The sequence below is a fragment of the Ailuropoda melanoleuca genome, chromosome 13 (genome assembly GCF_002007445.2).
Source record: "Ailuropoda melanoleuca isolate Jingjing chromosome 13, ASM200744v2, whole genome shotgun sequence".
Lineage (NCBI taxonomy): Eukaryota > Metazoa > Chordata > Mammalia > Carnivora > Ursidae > Ailuropoda > Ailuropoda melanoleuca.
This window is the reverse complement of record NC_048230.1, coordinates 31,711,322-31,732,181: the sequence shown is the minus strand read 5'-3', so window position 1 is coordinate 31,732,181 and position 20,860 is coordinate 31,711,322. Positions and strand designations below refer to the sequence as shown.

At 38.9% G+C, this 20,860-nt stretch overlaps 1 protein-coding gene across 1 annotated transcript in view; it reads left to right on the top strand.

Annotated features, from left to right (window-relative positions):
- BPTF (bromodomain PHD finger transcription factor) overlaps positions 1-20,860 on the top strand; it is a 150,130-nt gene that overhangs the window by 98,766 nt on the left and 30,504 nt on the right. The window contains 8 exon segments of the mRNA XM_019805309.2: positions 4,195-4,319; positions 5,509-5,637; positions 8,291-8,441; positions 8,749-8,791; positions 10,973-11,219; positions 11,957-12,108; positions 13,024-13,132; positions 17,659-17,876. Coding sequence (XP_019660868.2) covers positions 4,195-4,319; positions 5,509-5,637; positions 8,291-8,441; positions 8,749-8,791; positions 10,973-11,219; positions 11,957-12,108; positions 13,024-13,132; positions 17,659-17,876 — 1,174 coding nt within the window.

The following is a 20,860-nucleotide window of genomic DNA, read 5'->3' as shown; positions in this document are numbered from 1 at the left end:
GCCTTCAGAGTGTTAGCTACAACTGCAGGGCTGGGAGGGAGAAAGTCTTAAAAGCATTATCTAGTAAGCGTATCTCATTTTTTTCTGTAAAAAATGAGATGAGACAGGGAAGCAGAAATTTAATGGGCCAAGTTAGTGATGGAAATAAGGTACAGAGAATCTTGAATTTGGCCAGCTGGGAGGTACTCGAGTTTCTTATGGAAAAGTGTTAAAAGACTGAAAAAAATGTAAGGGAATTCTTTGAAATGAAATTCAGTTTTACTTTTCACAAGACAGAAGAAACATGTCAAACATAGTTGTTTTTGTGGTTTTACTTTGCAAGTTATTGCCTTGTGTTTGCCTTGGGAAAGAGAATTACAGACTTGGATAATGGACTTTCTGGAATGTTTGTATTTTATTTCTGTTAGGTAATTCATAGACACATAAGACATAGGAAACATGCCTGTGAATCACACAAAGTTCATCATAATGTGGAAATCTTCCTAGTGTAATTTATTTGCATGATAAACATTTGTTTTCGAGTTCTCTGTTATTTATGTGAGAAGAGGTAGTCTCTGAGATTCCTTAGGGGTTTTTTTAAACCCAGAAATAGTCTTAATTTAAAATTTTCCGGGCATTAAGCTTTGGGGATGAGTCATAAGTACGTAGTGTTGGCAGTTGTCAGATCATGTAGTTTTATATTAGGAAAGGATCTTAGAAATTCTTATCTTTTATAGATGTGTAATAATTTGCCTCTGGCCACAGAGGGACAGAGTTAGGAATAGTGCCCGGTTTTCCTAAACTCCAGTCTAGTACTTTATCTGCTATATCACGTTTCACATATCTGTCCTTGCTTTGTCCTTTTTCATGTCCTTGTCTTTCTATCTTTTCACCCTCACAACTGGAAAGGATGGAACATAAACACCGAAAAGTGTTCTGTGGGGCATGGTCGAAGTCAGAAACAGTCTTGATTGCTGCTAGATTTTGATAGGAACCTGAAGTTATTTCAGCAAGTGACTGAGCAGACTCCACTCCACTCTAAGCTTCATTTCTGTGTGTCTTTATTATGGTTCCAGTTTCTTTAAGTTAAAACCATACCTTTTTTTGGGTTTCTTTTATATTATAATTAGTATTATGAAATAAAAACAAAACAAAGTGTAAATGAGTACTCTCTCTAAAGGAATTAACTTATTAATATGACCAGTCATAGTTGGTTTGACCAAGGTTTTTATAACTCATCTTTTGATTTGAATTAAAATATCATCACTCCATTACACATTCAATAGAGACAGCTGAAAAGTACAATTTCTCTGCAGGGCCTGCAATGAAGGATTTGCAGAATCCTGCAGGGAATCAAGGAACTCTTCATTACAGTTCATGGATTTATAGGATTACTCTGCACTTTTCTGCTTTCTTCATTGAGAGCGGTCCCAAAATGTATCCTTGACTGTCCTGCAGGTAACTTCTTTCCCACTGGAAAAGTTACTATGTACAAATACTTTAATTAAAATGACCTGGCAGTTGTGGAGGCCGACCTTTCTGCTCTTTTCTGAAGTGGAAGGTAGGCTCAACTGGGAAGCACTTTACTCTGAACCAGTTCCGATCAAGTGTTGCCCAGGGCCCTTTTCTGCACGGCTGGGTTTCAGGAGCCTTGTATTGTTATGTTTTAATATGCACTGTGGGCACAATTGGTATCTGTTTAGTTAATTTCTCATTTTTTAATGGAAGGAAAGTCCTTCCCGTACATTTTAAACAGATATTGCTGTCAAATATGTGCTAACGTCTAAATTTGCTGAAGTTAAGGGAAACAGAATCCCTTGTATCTAACCAGAGGCATGGGTAAATATGTAAAATATTCTTGACTTTACAATGCATTTTTTAAAAGTGTATTGCTGTAAAAACCATGCATGCGAAATGCATTTTTATACTCACACTTGGATAAAATATGTCTGATGCTTAAGAGTAGAAGCTAAGAATGCCAAGAGGTGCATGTTTGATTTTTATTAATGTTAAGGCTGAGCATAGTGAAAAGTGAAACTTGTCTTGTCAACTCATTAGGCCTCTTTTTTCCTCCTCACTGTCCATTCCCTTACTTCCTTTTTCCTGGGCCCTGATACTGTGTTTCATTATCACTTTGAACCAGTAGTTGTCTCCACAGTGCTGCCCAAATGATTCTCCTAAAAGCAGATCTATCCTGTGAATGTTCTGACTGAGCTGAGCAGCCTTCAGAGTGTTAACTACAACTGCGGGCTGGGAGGGGGAAAGCGTTCGTCACCTCTGCACCACATCTGTGAGAAGTACTTCCCTTTACAACCCCTCCTCTACTGGATACGTTTCAGACGCCTTAACACAGATCACCTGTACTGCTCTTCTTTTATCCTTGCACACGGTGCAGCACGTGCTGACCCTGCCATCCTCTCTCATGCTGGCTTCGTCTCGCTGCCCTTCTACACCCTTTCCCTCCAGTCAGAGCACACCAGGTGTGCTTTCTGGGACGAAGAGTGTGCCCTTGTACACTTTGCTCCTGATCTTACGTGTGCCCCTTGCTCTGGCGTAGCCATCTCCATATCTTTGTCCTTTGAGACTCAAGCAAAGCTCTGATCCCCATCCCAGAACCGAGTCAGGTACCCCTCGCACTTATCTCTGTTACGGCTCCTGAGGATACAAGAACAGATTATGATTCGTTTCCCTGTCTCCAGCTCCTTTCAGTTAGTCTCACACATATAGAAGGCACTCAAGTATTTTTTGAAAGAATACATGAATGAACAGGCTTTTGGTGTGTTTCCCTCCTGGTGGTGTTTCCATTGCACAATAGAGAGGCATTGAAGTTGCTGTTTGACTGTAGAGAGTGAGGGAGAGAATGAGAAACATTTCTCTTCCCAAATACATATCCATTTGGCATCCAGAGTTGCCTAGGCATTTCTGTAGGGTGTGGTCTGAAAGTGACACATACTTCCCCCCTTCTCAGGACATCCCTGCCCTGGATAACATTCACCCTTCCATTTAAGAATTGTTCTGTGCAGGTCAGAGGATTCACAGGGCGACAGCACAACAAAGGCAGTCCTGGAGTCGCAGGTGGAGATGGAAATTTAAGAACCTGCTGCAACTCTTTGGTTGGAGTGTTCCCTTTCTTACATGGTTCATTTTCCCAGCTTAATGTTTAGAATAGAAAACATTGCCTCTCAAATACGAATCGTCTTAAGGTTTATCTTCTACGTCTGTTAGAGGAGGAAATTATTTTAGTTTTATAGATTTTTCTGTATACTGCAATCAACCAGTATATTTAAGTATGTGAAACTGTCAACAGAGTTTGATTACACAAAGACCACACCAATAGAGAATTGATACTCTCCTTTACAGTATTTTATGGCTTAGTTCCCACTTGGGACATAATATTCATTGCAGTTTTAAATTAATATTGTGAATTAATATTTTTTAAAAGAATATCTAAAATGGTCAATAACTTTGCACCCAATGCTTAGAAAAAACCTGAACACAGAGATTCCTTTGTCTCCTGATCAGTAACTAATCTAGTATTGTCCTTTTTTATTACTTATGGCATTGTAGAATTCTAAAACTATTATACTAACGTGGTTAAAGTGTTTATTAGTATTAGCAGGTATTCATCATCTAGTAGTTCATGTTTTGCAGAACACCATTTGGATACAACATTTCTGTCCATTTGGAAAGGACTTGTTGGATTTGCGGGGGAGTCTTTTTTTTCTTTCCTGTTTTGTGGTTTGAGAAAATTTAAGCAGTTTCATTTTGTTTCAACACAAATCAATCAGTTAAGATTTTATCCTTCAAAACTCTTTTATCACCTTTAGTAACAATTATTTCTCTATATTTGTTCTCCTTCATAATTTCTCTAACAAGTATTTTGGAATTAGGCTAAATGTATAAAATCTTCATAAATTCTTGCCATGTCAGTCTTATAAAAAAAAAAAACATGCTCATTTTACAAATTTATATGGCATTTGAAGCAACTACGGACCCCTTTTAAATTGTTAGTTGCATATTATGCCTAGGAACAAAAGAGTTATTAAGGGACGTATAATAGCCAAAGTGCTTACAAAATTGTATTACAGTTATTAAAATCATAATGAAGACAAGATACAGCCCTTCAGTTTAATAATAGAATGTGCGTGTGCACGCACACACGCACGTATGTACATACACAATACATATGTAGATTTTCTTGGGTTTTTCTTTCAGGTATAGACTTCAGACTGTAAAGTCCTTAGCTGGAGTGAGCCTTATGTTACGGTTACTGTGGGCAAGCCTGAGATGGGATGACATGGCAGCCAAGGCCCCTCCAGGAGGAGGGACTACGCGGACAGGTAAGGGTTTCGTATTTTCTAGTTTAAGTTAAAAAGAGAAAAAATCACTTGATAGTTCATTTAATTTTAAGCATTTCTGTTATTTATTAAAACATGCTTGTGTATAAAAATACGGCTTTGCAGAGCGTCTGGGTGGCTCATTTGGTTAAGTGTCTGCCTTCAGCTTGGGTCATGATCCCGGGGTCTTGGGATCGAGCCCCGCATTGGGCTCCCTGCTCAGCGGGGAGCCTGCTTCTCCCTCTCCTCCCCTCTCTTGCTATTTCTGTCATGTCTCTCTCTCTCTCTCTCTCAAATAAATAAAATCTTGAAAAAAAAATACAGCTTTGCTAAAGTTGGGCAGCACGTGCTATAAAATCCTGGGGGCAGGGAAGGTGGGGGCATCAGATTATAAGGTGAGTCACTTATGGGTGAACCAATCTGAATTTTTAAAAGATCTTTATTGGAGCGCTTGAGTGGCTCAATTGGTTAAGCATCTGACTCTTGATTTTGGCTCAGGTCATGATCTTGGGGTTGTGAGATTGAGCCCTGCTTTGGGCTCCACACTCAGCAGGTAGTCTGCTTGAGATTCTATCGCTCCCTCCCCACCCCACCCCCAACCCCCCCATGCTCGCTCACTTGCGTATGTGTGCTCACTCACTCTCCCTCGGAAAATAAATCTTTTTTTAAAAAAGATCTTTATTATTGTAGAGTGTAAATCAGTTAAACTGGGACATCTGGAACCCTATGCTTGCTGCTTCTTTCTTCTCTTATTATTTTGACTGCTTTGCTACCAGAAACTAAGCCGCCCCCAGAAACTAAGCTGCCCCCTAATAGCATTTTGCCCAGTTTAGAAGTTTTCAGTGAGGGGCGCCTGGGTGGCTCAGTTGTTAAGTGTCTGCCTTCGGCTCAGAAGTGTCTTAAGTGTCTGCTTCTTCCTCTCCCACTCCCCCTGCTTGTGTTCCCTCTCTCGCTGGCTGTCTTTTTCTCTGTCAAATAAATAAATAAAATCTTAAAAAAAAAATTTTTTTTTTCCAGTGAGGAAGAAAGTCAGTATTTATTGCACTCTGGCAATGATCCTGAAGTCATTAATTAAATGTTTTCAAAGGCTTCTTCCATATGTGTCTCCTTTTTAAAGCACCAGATGTTGTACCTTTTTAGTCTCTGAATATTTTAGATGGTTATTAATACTATGTGGATTAAATCACCATAGAAACATCTGAAACTGAAATCACAACAACAGAGATAATTAAAAGGCGAGATGTTGGTCCTTATGGCATTCGATCTGAATATTGTATCCGGAAAATCATTTGCCCCATTGGAGTTCCAGAAGCACCAAAAGGTAAGGAATACAAAGAATTCTGTTATTTTGTTATTGACCTGTTAACCACATCTTTTACGAATTAAAATTTGATTATAGGGACACCCAGGTGGCTTAGTTGGTTAAGCGTCTACCTTCGGCTCCGGTCATGATTCCAGGGTCCTGGAATCGAGTTCTGCATTGGGCTCCCTGCTTCTCTCTCTGCTTGCCACTCCCCGTTTGTGCATGCGCGTGCTCTCTCTCTCTCTCTCTCTCTTTCTCTGACAAATAAAATAAAATCATGGGGCACCTGGGTGGCTCAGTCCTTAATTAGTCTGCCTTCGGCTCAGGGCGTGATCCCAGTTCTGGGGTCGAGCCCCACATCGGGCTCCTATGCTGGGAGCTTGCTTCTTCCTCTCCCACTCCCCCTGTTTGTGTTCCCTCTCTCGCTGGCTGTCTCTCTCTCTGTCAAGTAAATAAATAAAATCTTTTAAATAAATAAATAAATAAATAAAATTTTGATTATAATTGTTTCCTTAACTCTTTATTCCACTTTTGAAAAAGATATCTTTTCATTACAATCCATTATATTTTTTTAAATGATATTTAAGTAATAAACCTTAACAGGATTTCACTAGACACACATATCTATAGCCATTGTTCCAAGCACAGAGAGGATACAGAGAACTGTAATAATACCTCTTATAGGGGCACCTGGGTGGCTCAGTTCATTGAGCATCTGACTTGGTTTCAGCTGAGGTCACGATCTCATTGATTGTGGGATCAAGCCCTATGTCAGGCTCTAGCTCAGCAGAAAGTCTGCTTGAAAAATGTTCTTCCTCTGCCCCTCCACCCACTCATGCTTATGCGTGCACATGAGCATGCGCTCTCTCTCAAAATAAATATAAATAAATCTTAAAAAATAATAATACCTCTTTAGTTAAGATGTGGAGTAGTGATTGACACCAGATTGTCATCTCCAAGAGGGCAGCTACTGAGTCTGTCTAGTTTGTTGTGGTCCTGGCACCTGCTGCAGAATCTGACACATAAGTGGTCACTGAACAGCTGTTGATTCAAGGGTTAAAGGTGTTGTAAAATACTTCCGTTCTCAGGGTAGAAATAATCTAAGAGGCATAAAGAGTGATTTCGGTAAACATTTATAAAGCAACTACATGATAAGCCCTAGGCAGCAAATACATGGAAGAAAGGGATTCAGCCCCTATTCTCACAGAAGCGAAGAAAAGGTTATAGTATTATAATTCTATAACACGACAATCAAAACCGTTAATGCTAAAAAGAGTTCAGTGAGGTGACCAGATTCAAGAGATATAAATAGCTTAAAATCAATAATTTTATTTCATATGTGCAATAAAAACATTTAGGAAAAAATCTGTTAATGAAATGAGTAAAAAGAGAATGCTTTCCTTAGAAACGTATTATTTAGGGGCGCCTAGGTGGCTCAGTCATTAAGCATCTGCCTTCAGCTCAGGGCGTGATCCTGGCGTTCTGGGATCGAGCCCCGCATCAGGCTCCTCTGCTGGGAGCCTGCGTCTTCCTCTCCTACTCCCCTGCTTGTGTACCCTCTCTCGCTGCCTGTCTCTCTCTCTGTCAAATAAATAAATAAAATCTTTAAAAAGAAAAAAAAAAGAAGAAACGTATTATTTAATAATAGAAGCTAATTGTCCCCAAATGTATACCGTTTACATTTTGAAATCTGATTGAATTAATTCAAAAGTTCATCTTGCAGAATAAATGAGAATAGATGTTTTAAAAAGAACCTCAATAAGGGTACCCATCCTAGTAGAGGGTGAAAATTAGCATAATTAAAAACTGCGTTGTCGTGGAGCTGAGACAGCTCAGTTGATGGGCAGAGAAACAGGAACAAGCGGTTTCTGACCTATCTTCAATCTTGACCCCAGAGCTTTCAAATCACCACAGTCTCCTTGGATCACATTTCTTTGCCTTTTATCACTTTGGATAACCTAGGTCCTACCGCTGTTTCTGTTTTCTTCGGCTGCTTCCCTGTTCCCTGAACAAATGGGATGGTTCAGTGCTTGCCTGGTCGTACTTTTTATTTTTAACATCTTACCATTGGGAGATTTTACCTCTACTTAATAGTTTCAGAGTTCTTCTTTACACAGGCAGCTTTCAAATCCCCCTTCTCTGTGCTGTGATGGAAAATGCGCATTGCCAGAATAGTACATGCCAAGGACACCCAGCCCAACTGTGTGGGAGGAATACTCTAGGCTTCTTGAAGGACATGTATCCATGTCGCTGTCTGAAGGATACATAGGCGTTAGTCAAGTGAGGCGGGGCGGAGGCTAGGAATAGTGTTACAGGCAGTTGGAACAGGCTGTGTAAAGGCTCATGGGCCTATGGTATCAGGGGCCAGCAAAACTGGCCCATGAGCTTTGACCCACGTTGACCCGCCACCTGCTTTTGTTAATAAAGTCTTATTGGAACACAGCCATACATACTCACGTATGTATTGTTTCTGGCTGTTTTCATGATACAAAGGCACAGTTGAATAGTTGTAACACAGACCATCTGGTCCGCATAGTATAAAGTCTTTACCATCTGGCCCTTTAAGAAAAAGTTTGCCAACTCCTGTTTTTCATGATATAAGAGGAGATGCCAGAAGTACTATAATTTTAGAAGCTATATTTGCTAAAATGCTCTGATTTCTTTTCCAAAGAAACACCTACACCTCAGAGGAAAGGCCTTCGATCAAGTGCATTGCGGCCAAAGAGACCAGAAACGCCCAAGCAGACTGGCCCTGTGATTATCGAAACTTGGGTAGCAGAGGAAGAGTTGGAATTATGGGAGATCAGGGCGTTCGCTGAAAGGTAAGGAAATGGTTAACATGTAATCAGATATTTGAAGCTTGACTTCAGTATATCCTGGTTAATTTTATTTCCCCTCTTGATTTAAAGTGCTACCTATAGACCGTTTGTTAAAGTCCTGTTTCTAATTTTAATGTGTTTATCCCTTTGTCACTTTCTAATTCTCTTACATTCAGTCTTTATTTTAAACCAAAGTAATTTCATATCTTTTTATGATATGAAAGTCGACCAGATTTCACTTAATATTTGATACCAGATGTCTAATAGTGTAGTTTCTGATAAAATTCCTCCTTTTTTCTCCCCCCTGCAGAGTGGAGAAAGAAAAGGCACAAGCAGTTGAGCAACAGGCTAAGGTTAGTGAACAGAAGAAGGCAGAGGACTTCAAGGCCCAAATGGAGGCTCACCTCAGACAGCAGCGCTTGGCTGTCCAGCAGGTGGGGGAGTTGGTACTAGTCCCACCTGGCAGCAGATTGACATTTTTAGCCAAATTCATGCACACCAAAAGCACAATAATGATATATTCATGTGGTTTTATTTATTTATTATCTCTAGAATTCAATGGGTAAGTTTTTGTTGTTACTGAGGTATTGTTGGCACACAGTGTTACATTAGCTTGAGGTGTTTGTGCGTAATTTTCAAAGATAATGTTTTCCGGGGCGCCTGGGTGGCTCAGCCGTTGAGCGTCTGCCTTCGGCTCAGGTCATGATCCCAGGGTACTGGGATCGAGCCCTGCATTGGGCTCCCTGCTCGGTGGGAAGCCTGCTTCTCTCTCTCACACTCCCCTTGCTTGTGTTCCCTCTCTCGCTATCTCTGTCAAATAAATAAACAAAATCTTAAAAAAAAGATAATGTTTTCCTGCCAAGTTCCAATCTAGTATCTCCGTAGGCTATGAAAAAGCAAGTTGTGCTAAAACGCTAAGAGTATGTTACAATTGAGGATCGTAAGGCTACCGATGGTTTCTTTGCATTTCCACACTACAAATATATGTGCCTGTATGTGCCTGAATATTAGGGGCTCACATAAAGGATGATTATCCCTTTTTTCTCTTGAGAAAATACTATACAAGTTTTTAGCCAACTTAAATATGTGAACGTTTAGGATATAGGTGAAATCGATAAAGGTCTAATTATAGTATCACTAACTTAGTTACACGTAAGTATATAAAAATTACATATTATATCAACCAAAATATTCCTTTCAAACTCCTTTTTCCTCTCACATTTTATAAAACATTCCTTTAAATTTTTATGCATCTTTTACTTTGGTGTACTCTCTCTTACATCAAAGTTTGAGATAACAACACCCTTGGATTTTTTCATGTCTATCTGTCCATTCAGAGAAAAACTAGATAGTTGTTTTGTTTTCCATTTTGTGGATGTGCTTTGTCATCTCTATAGTGAAACCTAGTGTTTTACTTTTAAAAATTTATTTAAAATGCTTATTTACAAATACAGTCAACATTTCCAATTTTGAAGGCATACCCTGAGGAAATAGCTACTAAATCTGTGTTCAGTTTCTTTGTCTCCCCCTCCCCTTTTTTTTAACTGATTCAGTCAGATGACATCTCTGAGTATCCAAAACTAAAATCCTTTTCTTCTGAGGAACGAGAAACTATGTAAAATACCTCACATTATATTCAGGTGTACAGAAGCCATCCTCTATAGATTGGCTGTGATGTCACTGGTGAGCAGTTTTCAATGGCAGGAGATAGGTCAGCATTACAATTTTGTCTTAGTACACATCTCAGCCCCACCACTGTCCAGGCCAGTTACACAATCTCTCTGAGTCTCAGTTTTGTCATCTCTAAGTTACAATACGAGTAGCTTTTTTGGGTTGGTCTGAGCATTAAATAAGACGATGATAAAGCATTCGCCACCAGGTTTGAAATCAGTGCCTCTTGTTCTTACATGTGGAAGCGTACGTCATCATGTTGGTACGGTCAGGAAATATTAACAATCTATGATAAAAGATATACAAATTATCTTTAAAAACCCCGTAGTCTGATCACATTATCCCTCGCTGCATAAAATGATCTAAAATATTTTTCTGTAAGAATGTTTGAACTGAGTAGTGCAAGAAGTTTAGAAAATGTGTTTTATTATAATTTTCAGCTTGCTTGCTTACCTGTTTATCAACTTGAATAGGAATTATTTAAATATTGACATGTTTTTCATAATTGGAGTAGTTAACATTACAGTAAACCAGAAACCTTTTAAAGTTCTTATCATTTGCTCTGTGCTCTAAATTCTTCCGCCAAGTGGCAAGGTGTTCCTGTCTCTAGTAAGATTACCCATGCCTCTTTTTATTTGCAGTCTGAAAGCTTAGACAGGCTGTGATTTAGAGTCATAAAAATATTGCCTTCTTCAGGAAATTAAATTTAAAGGCAAACTTATAGGGACATATTTTCAGAAATATTTTAGAAATTTGATGCAGTTTCTTAGATTTGGAGAAATTAGGGCTGGATTTCTTGCAGAATGGTATTGTTTTTATTTAGAACTGTTTTCGTTCATGTTTTCTCTCCCTGGCTTTTCTAGAAACGATTGGAACAGCAGAAGCCTACAGTAATTGCAGCTTCCACCACTTCCCCAACAAACAGTACAACTAGTACCATTTCTCCAGCACAAAAAGTTATGGTGGCCCCCATAAGTGGCTCAGTTACAACTGGAACTAAAATGGTACTCACTACTAAAGTTGGATCTCCAGCTACAGTAACATTCCAGCAAAACAAGAACTTCCATCAGACCTTTGCTACGTGGGTTAAGCAAGGCCAGTCAAATTCAGGTACACAACAGTTATTAAAGAAAAGATGACTTTCATTCAGGGAAAAGAAATTTCATTCCTTTACTGAAATGAAACATTTCTTTAGAAAATTGTGTTTCTTCTGCAGCTGGTTGAGCAAACAAGCTGCAACAATTGGTTTGTTACAAATAATATTCATAATTATTACATTAGCGAAACTCCTCTCTTACATTATTTCACTTTCAACATTTACATAGTTCACTTACTTTGAGTAGAGAGGAATGTTTGTCTTAAAAATACAAAATGAGCCACATTTCATGCATTGGTGCCCTTCCTATAAGTCACTACGTTGCTGGTTATTTTAAATCTAAAGCTTATTAAATGTCTTATACCCCATTAGCCACCAGCACAGCTGCCACATCTGCTACAACCATTGCCAGCACAGGTCAGACGTTCCAAATTACAGGCAATCCAGTCACTATGGCAGGAAAAGTAATTACCAAATTGCCACTTCCTGCAAACAGCAAGATTGTCGCTGTAAATGTGCCAGCAACACAAGGAGGTAAGGGAAATGTGAAGAGTTTTAATTCACATTTGCCAGATCATACTGTCGCCATTATTTTTCATTTCCTTTTCACTGATTTCAGTCCTCGGATCTCACATTCTATGTAGCCCACTATAAAACCCTGCCACACGTAGTTTCTCCTCAGAAACCCAGCAACACCTGATGCATTTTATTAAAGGGGCAGTTGTTAATGACTTCTTCATCTTTTTTTAAGGCGTTGTTCAAGTACAGCAGAAAGTTCTGGGTATCATTCCATCAAGTACAGGTACAAGTCAGCAGACCTTTACTTCATTCCAGCCCAGGACAGCAACAGTCACAATTAGGCCCAATACCTCAGGCTCTGGAGGAACCACAACCACTTCACAAGTAAGAATTCTCAACAGGCTTATTTTGTTTTAAAGTGTTAAGCACACTAAGTTGAAGTTTTAGAACCGCCTCTTCCAGGATTAATCCAGCTTCTAATTTTCCTTTGCCTTTTACTTAATCTTTGACAAAGTACTGATTTTTTTAAAAAACCTTTTATATTTCTAAGAATAAATCATACGTGAAATGTTAATTTTTAACAATAGCATATTCGTATATGTTATGAATCATCATAAATGCTTTCTAGGATTTTGTAAAGAAAATTCCTTCATATGAAACATTGGACAGCATTAGAGCCCCCAGGGAAACTTGCTGTGCAGCTAACAAGTGGAATGAAAATAGAATCTATGGCATTATAACTAGTTTGTTATCAGCTGGTATGCACACATATTAGATACATCATTTCTTTGGCTCTAGTATCATGGAAAAGAATTGAAGTTTTGTAGACTCGAAAATGTTCTGAACCTAATTATAAAACTGAAAATAATATGCTCTGTAGTCTCTTCTCTAAAACCATGAAAGAACATTGGGTTTCCAATCTTACTGTTATATTCTGTGGGTGACAGATATGTATTGGACCTCAGGGAAAATAGGACTCAACATTTTCCTGTGAGCGGCCATGGTGGTTATAGAACAGCGCTTCACTGGGTCTTGGCCCTCCCTTCTAGTCTGCAAAACTATACTTGGTATCAGTGACAAGGAATTTCATATGCTCTCATTTCAATTAAATTTTCTCCCCTCAGAATTCCATCTTTATTCTGATGCTTAATGTAATTTAAGATGTAATGTCCAAGAGCTTTTGTCATTTCTGTAGCCCTATATATCAATAGAGAATGTTTAAAGATCTGTGTTCTAAGTCCATCATGCTTTTAGCCTTTTAAAAACATTTTAATTCATTGTGCTTTGTGTCATTTGTAGGTAATCACAGGGCCTCAGATCCGCCCTGGTATGACGGTGATTAGAACACCACTCCAGCAGTCAACACTAGGAAAGGCAATTATTCGAACACCTGTGATGGTACAGCCAGGTATTCATCCCTCCAGCATTTTCATTTTACATCTAAACAAGTCTAAGAAATCTGTAATACTCTGTATTTGCCACTCTACATACTAAAAAAATACCAATTTTGAATGAATACTTCAAAGCATACTAAATTTCTAATCCATTGTGGGGTACATCCATATTACTTCATTTCTGGCATTTCCAGTAAGGGAAAAATACTGAACAGAGCAAAAGTCAATGATTTTTACATTGTCTTAAAGATAAAAAGTTGCGATGAAGATGCAATTTGGAATCTTTAAGAACCAAGTAAGGGGCACCTGACTGGCTCATTGGTGGAGCATGTGATTCTTGATCTTGGGGTTGGTTGTAGGTTCGAGCCCCACATTACTTAAAAGAGATTAAGAGATTACTTAAAAATAAGATTTTTTTTTTTTTTAAAGAACCAAATAAGATTTCATTTGAGTGTTTAAAGCTGAAACTATTTGATATCACATGGATAGGGTCAGGCGGATTATCAAGTAGCAGCTAAGTCATGCTGCCAAAGCTGGACTCAGAGGCAAATTTATTTAATAAATATTTGAGTACCTACTCCAGGCAGTTGAAATACGCTGGAGGATAAAACAGACCAAAAACCCATATTCTTAAGTCTTTAATTAGTAGTTAGAGAAATATATAAAACAAGTCTTAAAGAAAACAGAAGGAAGTAAAATAAAAATACAAGTAATAATTAGAAAACAGGGAAGGGTGGGTGCCTGGCTTGCTTGGTCAGTAGAGCGTGTGACTCTTAATCTGGGAGTTGAGAGTTCAAGCCCCGTGTTGGGTATAGACATTACTTAAAAATAAAATCTTTAAAAAAAAAAAGAGAGAAGGGAAAATGTTATTAAAATAAACCATTCTTTTGCAAGTCTGATCTTGAGAAATGGGAACCAAATGCTAGTTTACAAAATTACTAATGAGAAAGTGCTATAAAAATAGAATGAACTTTTTTTTTTTTAAGATTTTATTTATGTGTTAGAAAGAGAGAGAACACAAGCAGAGGGAGAGCGACAAGCAGACTCCCCGCTGAGCAGAGAGACTGACGCAGGGCTAGATCCAAGGTGATGAACTGAGCCAAAGTCAAATGCTTAACCAACTGAGCCACTCAGGAGCCTCTAGAGTGAACTTTTTTTAATCAAAAGAGAATTGTGTATAGGAATCCTTGTAGTAAGACCTTGGAAAATTCTCACTGCCCATACTCAGGAACTTAATCTATTTGAATAATGACGCATAAGTATATACTATGCTTATACGTTTCAAGTCTCAATGACTCATATCAAGGAAAGAAGTTTGGAAAAAAATTCCAGACCTCATGGTATTATGGGTAAAATTCTTTTAATTGATTAGGAAGCAACTTTTCTTATTAAAAAAAGTTCCAGGGCATAGGGGAAAGAAAAGATTAAATCTTTTCCATTTATTTTACAGTTTTAGCACAGTTCTAATATGAAATAAAGCACTGTTTTGTTTTGTTTTTATTTAAATAAAGGCAATTTTCTAAAGTCTAAACAGGATTTACCCTAGAAAAGAAAGTATGCTCCATTATTTCACTTAATGCTGCAGGGACAATTGATAAAATTTAGTATCTATTACTGTTTAAAAATAGCTCTCAGGTAACTAAATGGAACAAAAAAAGTAATGTAAAGGAGAAAAAAAATTATAGGTCAAATGGTAATATACTTACAAAACGGAAAAAAATTGGTAATTGCAAGATACATAGAGCCTTTGTTCCGTATAGCCTTATGTAGCTTGAATTATGTGTTTGACTTGCATATGTGAATCCGTAGTTATACATCCGAGTGTGCCTCATGTGTCAAAGAAAAGCAAGATGGCCAGTGGGTCCGGTGGGGCCCAGTGAAGATGTGGAAGATTCCTAGGAGTTGTGGCCAGAGAGGTGGAGGGTGGGTGGGTGTGTGTGTAGTGTGCCTCTGATCATGTGCAGATCAGCTTATCCTATTCCTATCACCACACTAGCCTTTCCCAAAATGAAATCCACAGATTTCCTGGATGTAATAAAAAAAATTTTTTTTAATTTTTGAATTTACATTTTGGTGATAATCTCAAAATAAATTAACATGTACATGTTGGGGATCATCTGAATGAGCAGCCCCAACCCTTTAACCCATCTGTGTTTATGATGGTATCATATCAGTACCAGGGTATCAACTAAAGTAATTTTTCATGCATTGTTCCTCAAACTGCAGTGCAAGGACATAATGTGGGGTCCAGAAGTTCTCAAATTAAAGCACTTGACTTCATATGATATATTTTTTTTCGGTTCATCTTAAGAACAAATGGGGGGGGGCGCCTGGGTGGCACAGCGGTTAAGCGTCTGCCTTCGGCTCAGGGCGTGATCCCGGCGTTACGGGATCGAGCCCCACATCAGGCTCCTCTGCTGGAAGCCTGCTTCTTCCTCTCCCTCCCCCTGCTTGTGTTCCCTCTCTCGCTGGCTGTCTCTGTCTCTGTCAAATAAATAAATAAAAATCTGTAAAAAAAAAAAAAAAAGAATAAATGGGAGAGATTAACTGAGGAAAGTTTAGAAGATAGAGTAATGATGGGAAATGTGTACTGCTACTTGTTAGAGCATGTTGTACACCACCAGAATTAGCACTGTGACACCGAAGGAAACAAGACCTGTAGAAGCAATTAAAGAGGCATTACATGTGAGAATTTGCATTGTGACAGTGGTGTCATTTTGAATTAGGAAGGGAAGACTGGACTTACAGCAAATGATACTGGAATAATCAGTTTATAGTTTTGGTGGGGGTAGACCTCTGCCAACACATACCATGACTAAGAACGTACTTGAGATTTATCTGATTAGAGAATACAGGAAAACTTTAAAAGAAATAATTAAACCCAGAACAAGAAAAAATACACACATACATATTGAAAAAAACCCACAAAACTGAGATTTAAAAAGAAATAAAAGGCAAAATGCAAAGTAGGAAGAATATATAATTGTAATTTATAACTTTAATCTGTAAACACCTATAAATAGGAAAAGAAGAGAAATGAGAAGGGTGCAGAGAGAGAATTCACAGATGAAGCATAATGACTTGACACGATTTAGATGCTGACCCTCTATAGTAGTTGAAGAAATTCAGAGACCATGATGCTCTCACATCATTTCTGATTGCTGGAATATTGTACTTAGTGATAGGACCTAGGGTTGGCAAGGGTTCAGTGAAATAGAAACTCAGTGATTGTGAGAGTATGGGTTGGTATAGCCTCTCTAAAATTCAATTTAGGGGGCGCCTGGGTGGCACAGCGGTTAAGCGTCTGCCTTCGGCTCCGGGCGTGATCCCGGAGTCCTGGGATCGAGCCCCACATCAGGCTCCTCCCCTGGGAGCCTGCTTCTTCCTCTCCCACTCCCCCTGCTTCTGTTCCCTCTCTCGCTGGCTGTCTCTATCTCTGTCAAATAAATAAAATCTTTAAAAAATAAAATAAAATTCAATTTAGTACTGTGTTCCTATTAGAATATTGGGGGAAGTTTACTTTAAGGAAATAACTAGAAGTGCACAAAAATTTATAAGCAAGGATTTCACAATAGCGTTATTTTAAAAAAGATAGAAGGAGAAGGTATTCTGAATGTAAAAAGATTTTCGGTGTTATACATATGCAATGTTATACATAAACACCACTCATTAAAAGAAATATCTGTGTTTATGTACAGAAATATATATGTACAATGGGAAAAAAAGACAGGAAATGAATATAAAACTTCAGAAATGTGATGGTATTTACTAATTAATAATGAATTGGGACATCATAAATGTAAAATTAGCTACCAGATAATTACTCGTAGCAACTATTCCACAAGGGAAAAATTGCACCTGTTTTTTCTTCTAGTTTCAGCAAGTTAAATGAGAAGTGAAAGTTCTTAGAAGACTATAGTGCCACTCTAATTTAAATTCATTCATTCAGTAGATCTTGAACAATGAACTATGGAAGAAGTATTTGAGCATTTTGCCCTGATATGGAGGATAAAGTGATCCTTGACCTCGTGGTTCTCCCAAACTGTCTGGTGAAGAGCTAAGAGAAAAGCTCATTTTTAAACATAATTGGTTCAAAATAGTCCTGTTCTGTTTGTTATGTTTAAAACTCATATGAAATTCATATGAATTCATTATATATTAGATTATCTTCTTATTTTAAATATTCCTGAGGAAAGGCAGCCATCTAAAGTGGCTCTTTATATGTATTTTTTTTTCAGTCTTCCCTATTGTCATTTTAGCTTCAGACTCGTGGGAAGAATATTGATTGTGTTTTCACTCTACTGCAGATAGCAAGAACTGGGGAAAAGGTGTCAGTGAGCTGAGCGAAAACAGGTTCACTGACAGCCAGGCGGGACTCTGGGTGGGGGTATATGTCTCAGTGCATCCTTGGACTGACAGTATCACGTAGGTCTTTTTGAAAATTGAAAAGTATATGTTCATCTGACATGTTGAACAATATCTCAGCTCAAAATACTGCATAAGGACATGTAAGCATTCATAGCATTTGCTGTGTGTGTAGGTGCCCCTCAGCAAGTGGTGACTCAGATCATCAGAGGGCAGCCCGTCTCCACCGCCATCTCCGCCCCTAGTGCTGTTTCCTCAGCACCTGGGCAGAAGGGATTAACTTCAGGAACATCCAGCACAAATCTGCAGTCTTCAACCTCACAGTCCCCTCGCCCCCAGCAGGGACAGGTGAAGCTTACCATGGCTCAGCTCACTCAGTTAACACAGGGCCACGTAAGTAATGCAACTTCATTTTAACCTTTTTTAAAGTTTTTCAACTTAGTTAACATTCTTCATTTTAACTTTAGAGGTGATCATCTATTTATTCTTGCAGTAAGTTTAAAAACATGTACTTAAGGCACCTGGGTGACTCAGTTGGTTAAGCATCCAGCTCTTGGTTTTGGCTCAGGTCACGATCTCAGGGTCATGAGATTGATCCCTGGGTCAGGCTTCCATGCTGAGCAGGGAGTCTGCTTGAGATTCTCTCTCCTCCCTCTGCCCCTCCGCCTGCTTTCTCTCTCTCAAATACATTTTTTAAAAAAACCAAAACCATGTACTTATTCTCAAAAGTTTATAATGCACTTTTTAAAGAAATGGCTGCTTCCTAGAGTTGAACAAAAATGCTTCTTAAGGGGGGCGCCTGGGTGGCACAGCAGTTAAGCGTCTGCCTTCGGCTCAGGGCGTGATCCCAGCGTTATGGGATCGAGCCCCACATCAAGCTCCTCCGCTAGGAGCCTGCTTCTTCCTCTCCCACTCCCCCTGCTTGTGTTCCCTCGCTCGCTGGCTGTCTCTATCTCTGTCGAATAAATAAATAAAATCTTTAAAAAAAAATGCTTCTTAAGGGCGAGATGTAATAAATTTCAGTTGTCTAGAGTCCTTACACTGTAAACTAAAACAGCCAGATGGATAATCTTTTTAACTACCAAAATATTACTAGTTGACCAATTTCCGTGGGAGAAATAAAATTTGAATTACATAAGTTGCTTTCTTGCAAGATTCAATATTATTATCAGTTCTTCTAGTAGTAATCACTAGATTGAATGCAGTTCCTATAAAAATCCCAAGAGATTTTTTTGTGGAACTTAAAAATTTATGTGGAATTGGAAAGGAGAAAGAATAACTATAACACTTTTGAAGAACAGGAGGCTTTGCCCTATGTGATAACCTGATACCAAAACTTCTTACAATGCCTCACTCATTAATACAGAAAGGTACAGACAACAAGGATGGATAGACCAGTAGCACAGCAGAGAATGCAGAAAGTGACCATGCATATGTGGGCACTTGTTCTACGATAGAGGTGTCATTACATGTCACTGAGAAAAGGACAGATTGTTCAGTAAATGGTGTTGGGACAATTGAGTTTATACAGGAAGCTATGAAACTAGGCCACTACCTCACTCAAACTCAATTCCAGGAGGATAGAAGTCCTACCTCTGAAAGGTAAAGCTATAATGCTTTCAGAAGATATGATAGAAGAAAACCTTCATAACCTAAGGTAGGAAAAGAAAGGCTTTCTTACTTTAAAAAAAAAAAAAAAAAAGGGGTGCCTGGGTAGCGCAGTCGTTAGGCGTCTGCCTTCGGCTCAGGGCGTGATCCCGGGGTTCCGGGATCGAGTCCCATATCGGGCTCCTCCGCTGGGAGCCTGCTTCTTCCTCTCCCACTCCCCCTGCTTGTGTTCCCTTTCTTGCTGGCTGTCTATCTCTGTCAAATAAATAAATAATCTTTAAAAAAAAATTAAAAAAAAAAGACTAATGGTAAAGGAAAAGATTTATAAATTCAACTACATCAAAAATAAGAACTTCAGTTCAGCAAACATTATAAAAGTGGAAAGAATGAGGGAAGATATAAATACAGTCAAACAAGGACTATCCAAAATACATGGAAGAATTACTAAAAATCAAGAAGGAAAAAAGGCAAAGCTCAGTAAAAAAAGAAAAGGCAAACAAACTTGAAGAGTTTGTCCAAAATCAAAAAAAGTACTGAACTCTATTAGTAATGAGGGAAATGCATACTAAAACCATGTACATAAGAGCTTGGTATAAATTTAAAAAACAGGATCAAGAATTGGCAACGACATGAAACAAAATGAACTTTCATTCACAACTGCTGGTAGTATAAATTGCTTTAGTCATTTGGAAAACTAGACATTATCTAGCAAAGTGGGGATATGTGCATACGTCCAGGAGTTTTTCTAGGTGTATTCCTTAACGACGTTCTTGTTCATGTGAGCACCAGGGTAGTGGACATGAGTATTCATAGCAGCATGGTTCTCAAGAGTAAAAAAAACTGGCAACAACCCAAATGTCTGTCTACTGTCAATTAGATAAATTGTGGTACATGCCTACAGCAATGAAAATGAAAAACTGCAGCCACACAGAACCACATGGTTGAGCTAAAAGAGCAAGTAACAAACATATATTAAGATTCCATTTGGATAGGGGCGCCTTGGGTGGCACAGCGGTTAAGCGTCTGCCTTCGGCTCAGGGCGTGATCCCGGTGTTACGGGATCGAGCCCCACATCAGGCTCCTCTGCTGTGAACCTGCTTCTTCCTCTTCCACTCCCCCTGCTTGTGTTCCCTCTCTCGCTGCTGTCTCTCTCTCTGTCGAATACATAAATAAAATCTTTAAAAAAAAAAAAAAAAGATTCCATTTGGATAAAATTCAGTAACAGGCAAAACCAGCTCTATTGTGTAGGGATATAGGGCTGTCGCGTTGCCTACCTGGAGGGGCATCATTCCCATCATGTTCTTCATGGATGGTGCTCTTGAACTTGTGAACCTGTAGCCCTATAAAGATTTCTTTTTTTTTTTTTTTAAAGATTTTATTTATTTATTTGACAGAGATAGAGACAGCCAGTGAGAGAGGGAACACAAGCAGGGGGAGTGGGAGAGGAAGAAGCAGGCTCATAGCGGAGGAGCCTAATGTGGGGCTCGATCCCTTAATGCCGGGATCACGCCCTGAGCCAAAGGCAGACGCTTAACCTCTGTGCCACCCAGGTGCCCCCCTATAAAGATTTCTAACTGGCGCCTGGGGGCTCAGTCAGTTAAGTGTCCAACTCTTGATTTTGACTCAGGTAGTGATCTCGGGGTCGTGAGATTAAGTTCCGTGTTGGGCTCTGCACCCCGCGGAGAGTCTGCTTGAGATTCTTTCTCTCCCTCTCCCCCCACCTCCACACACGTGTTCTCTCTCTTCTCAAGTAAATAAAATAAATATTA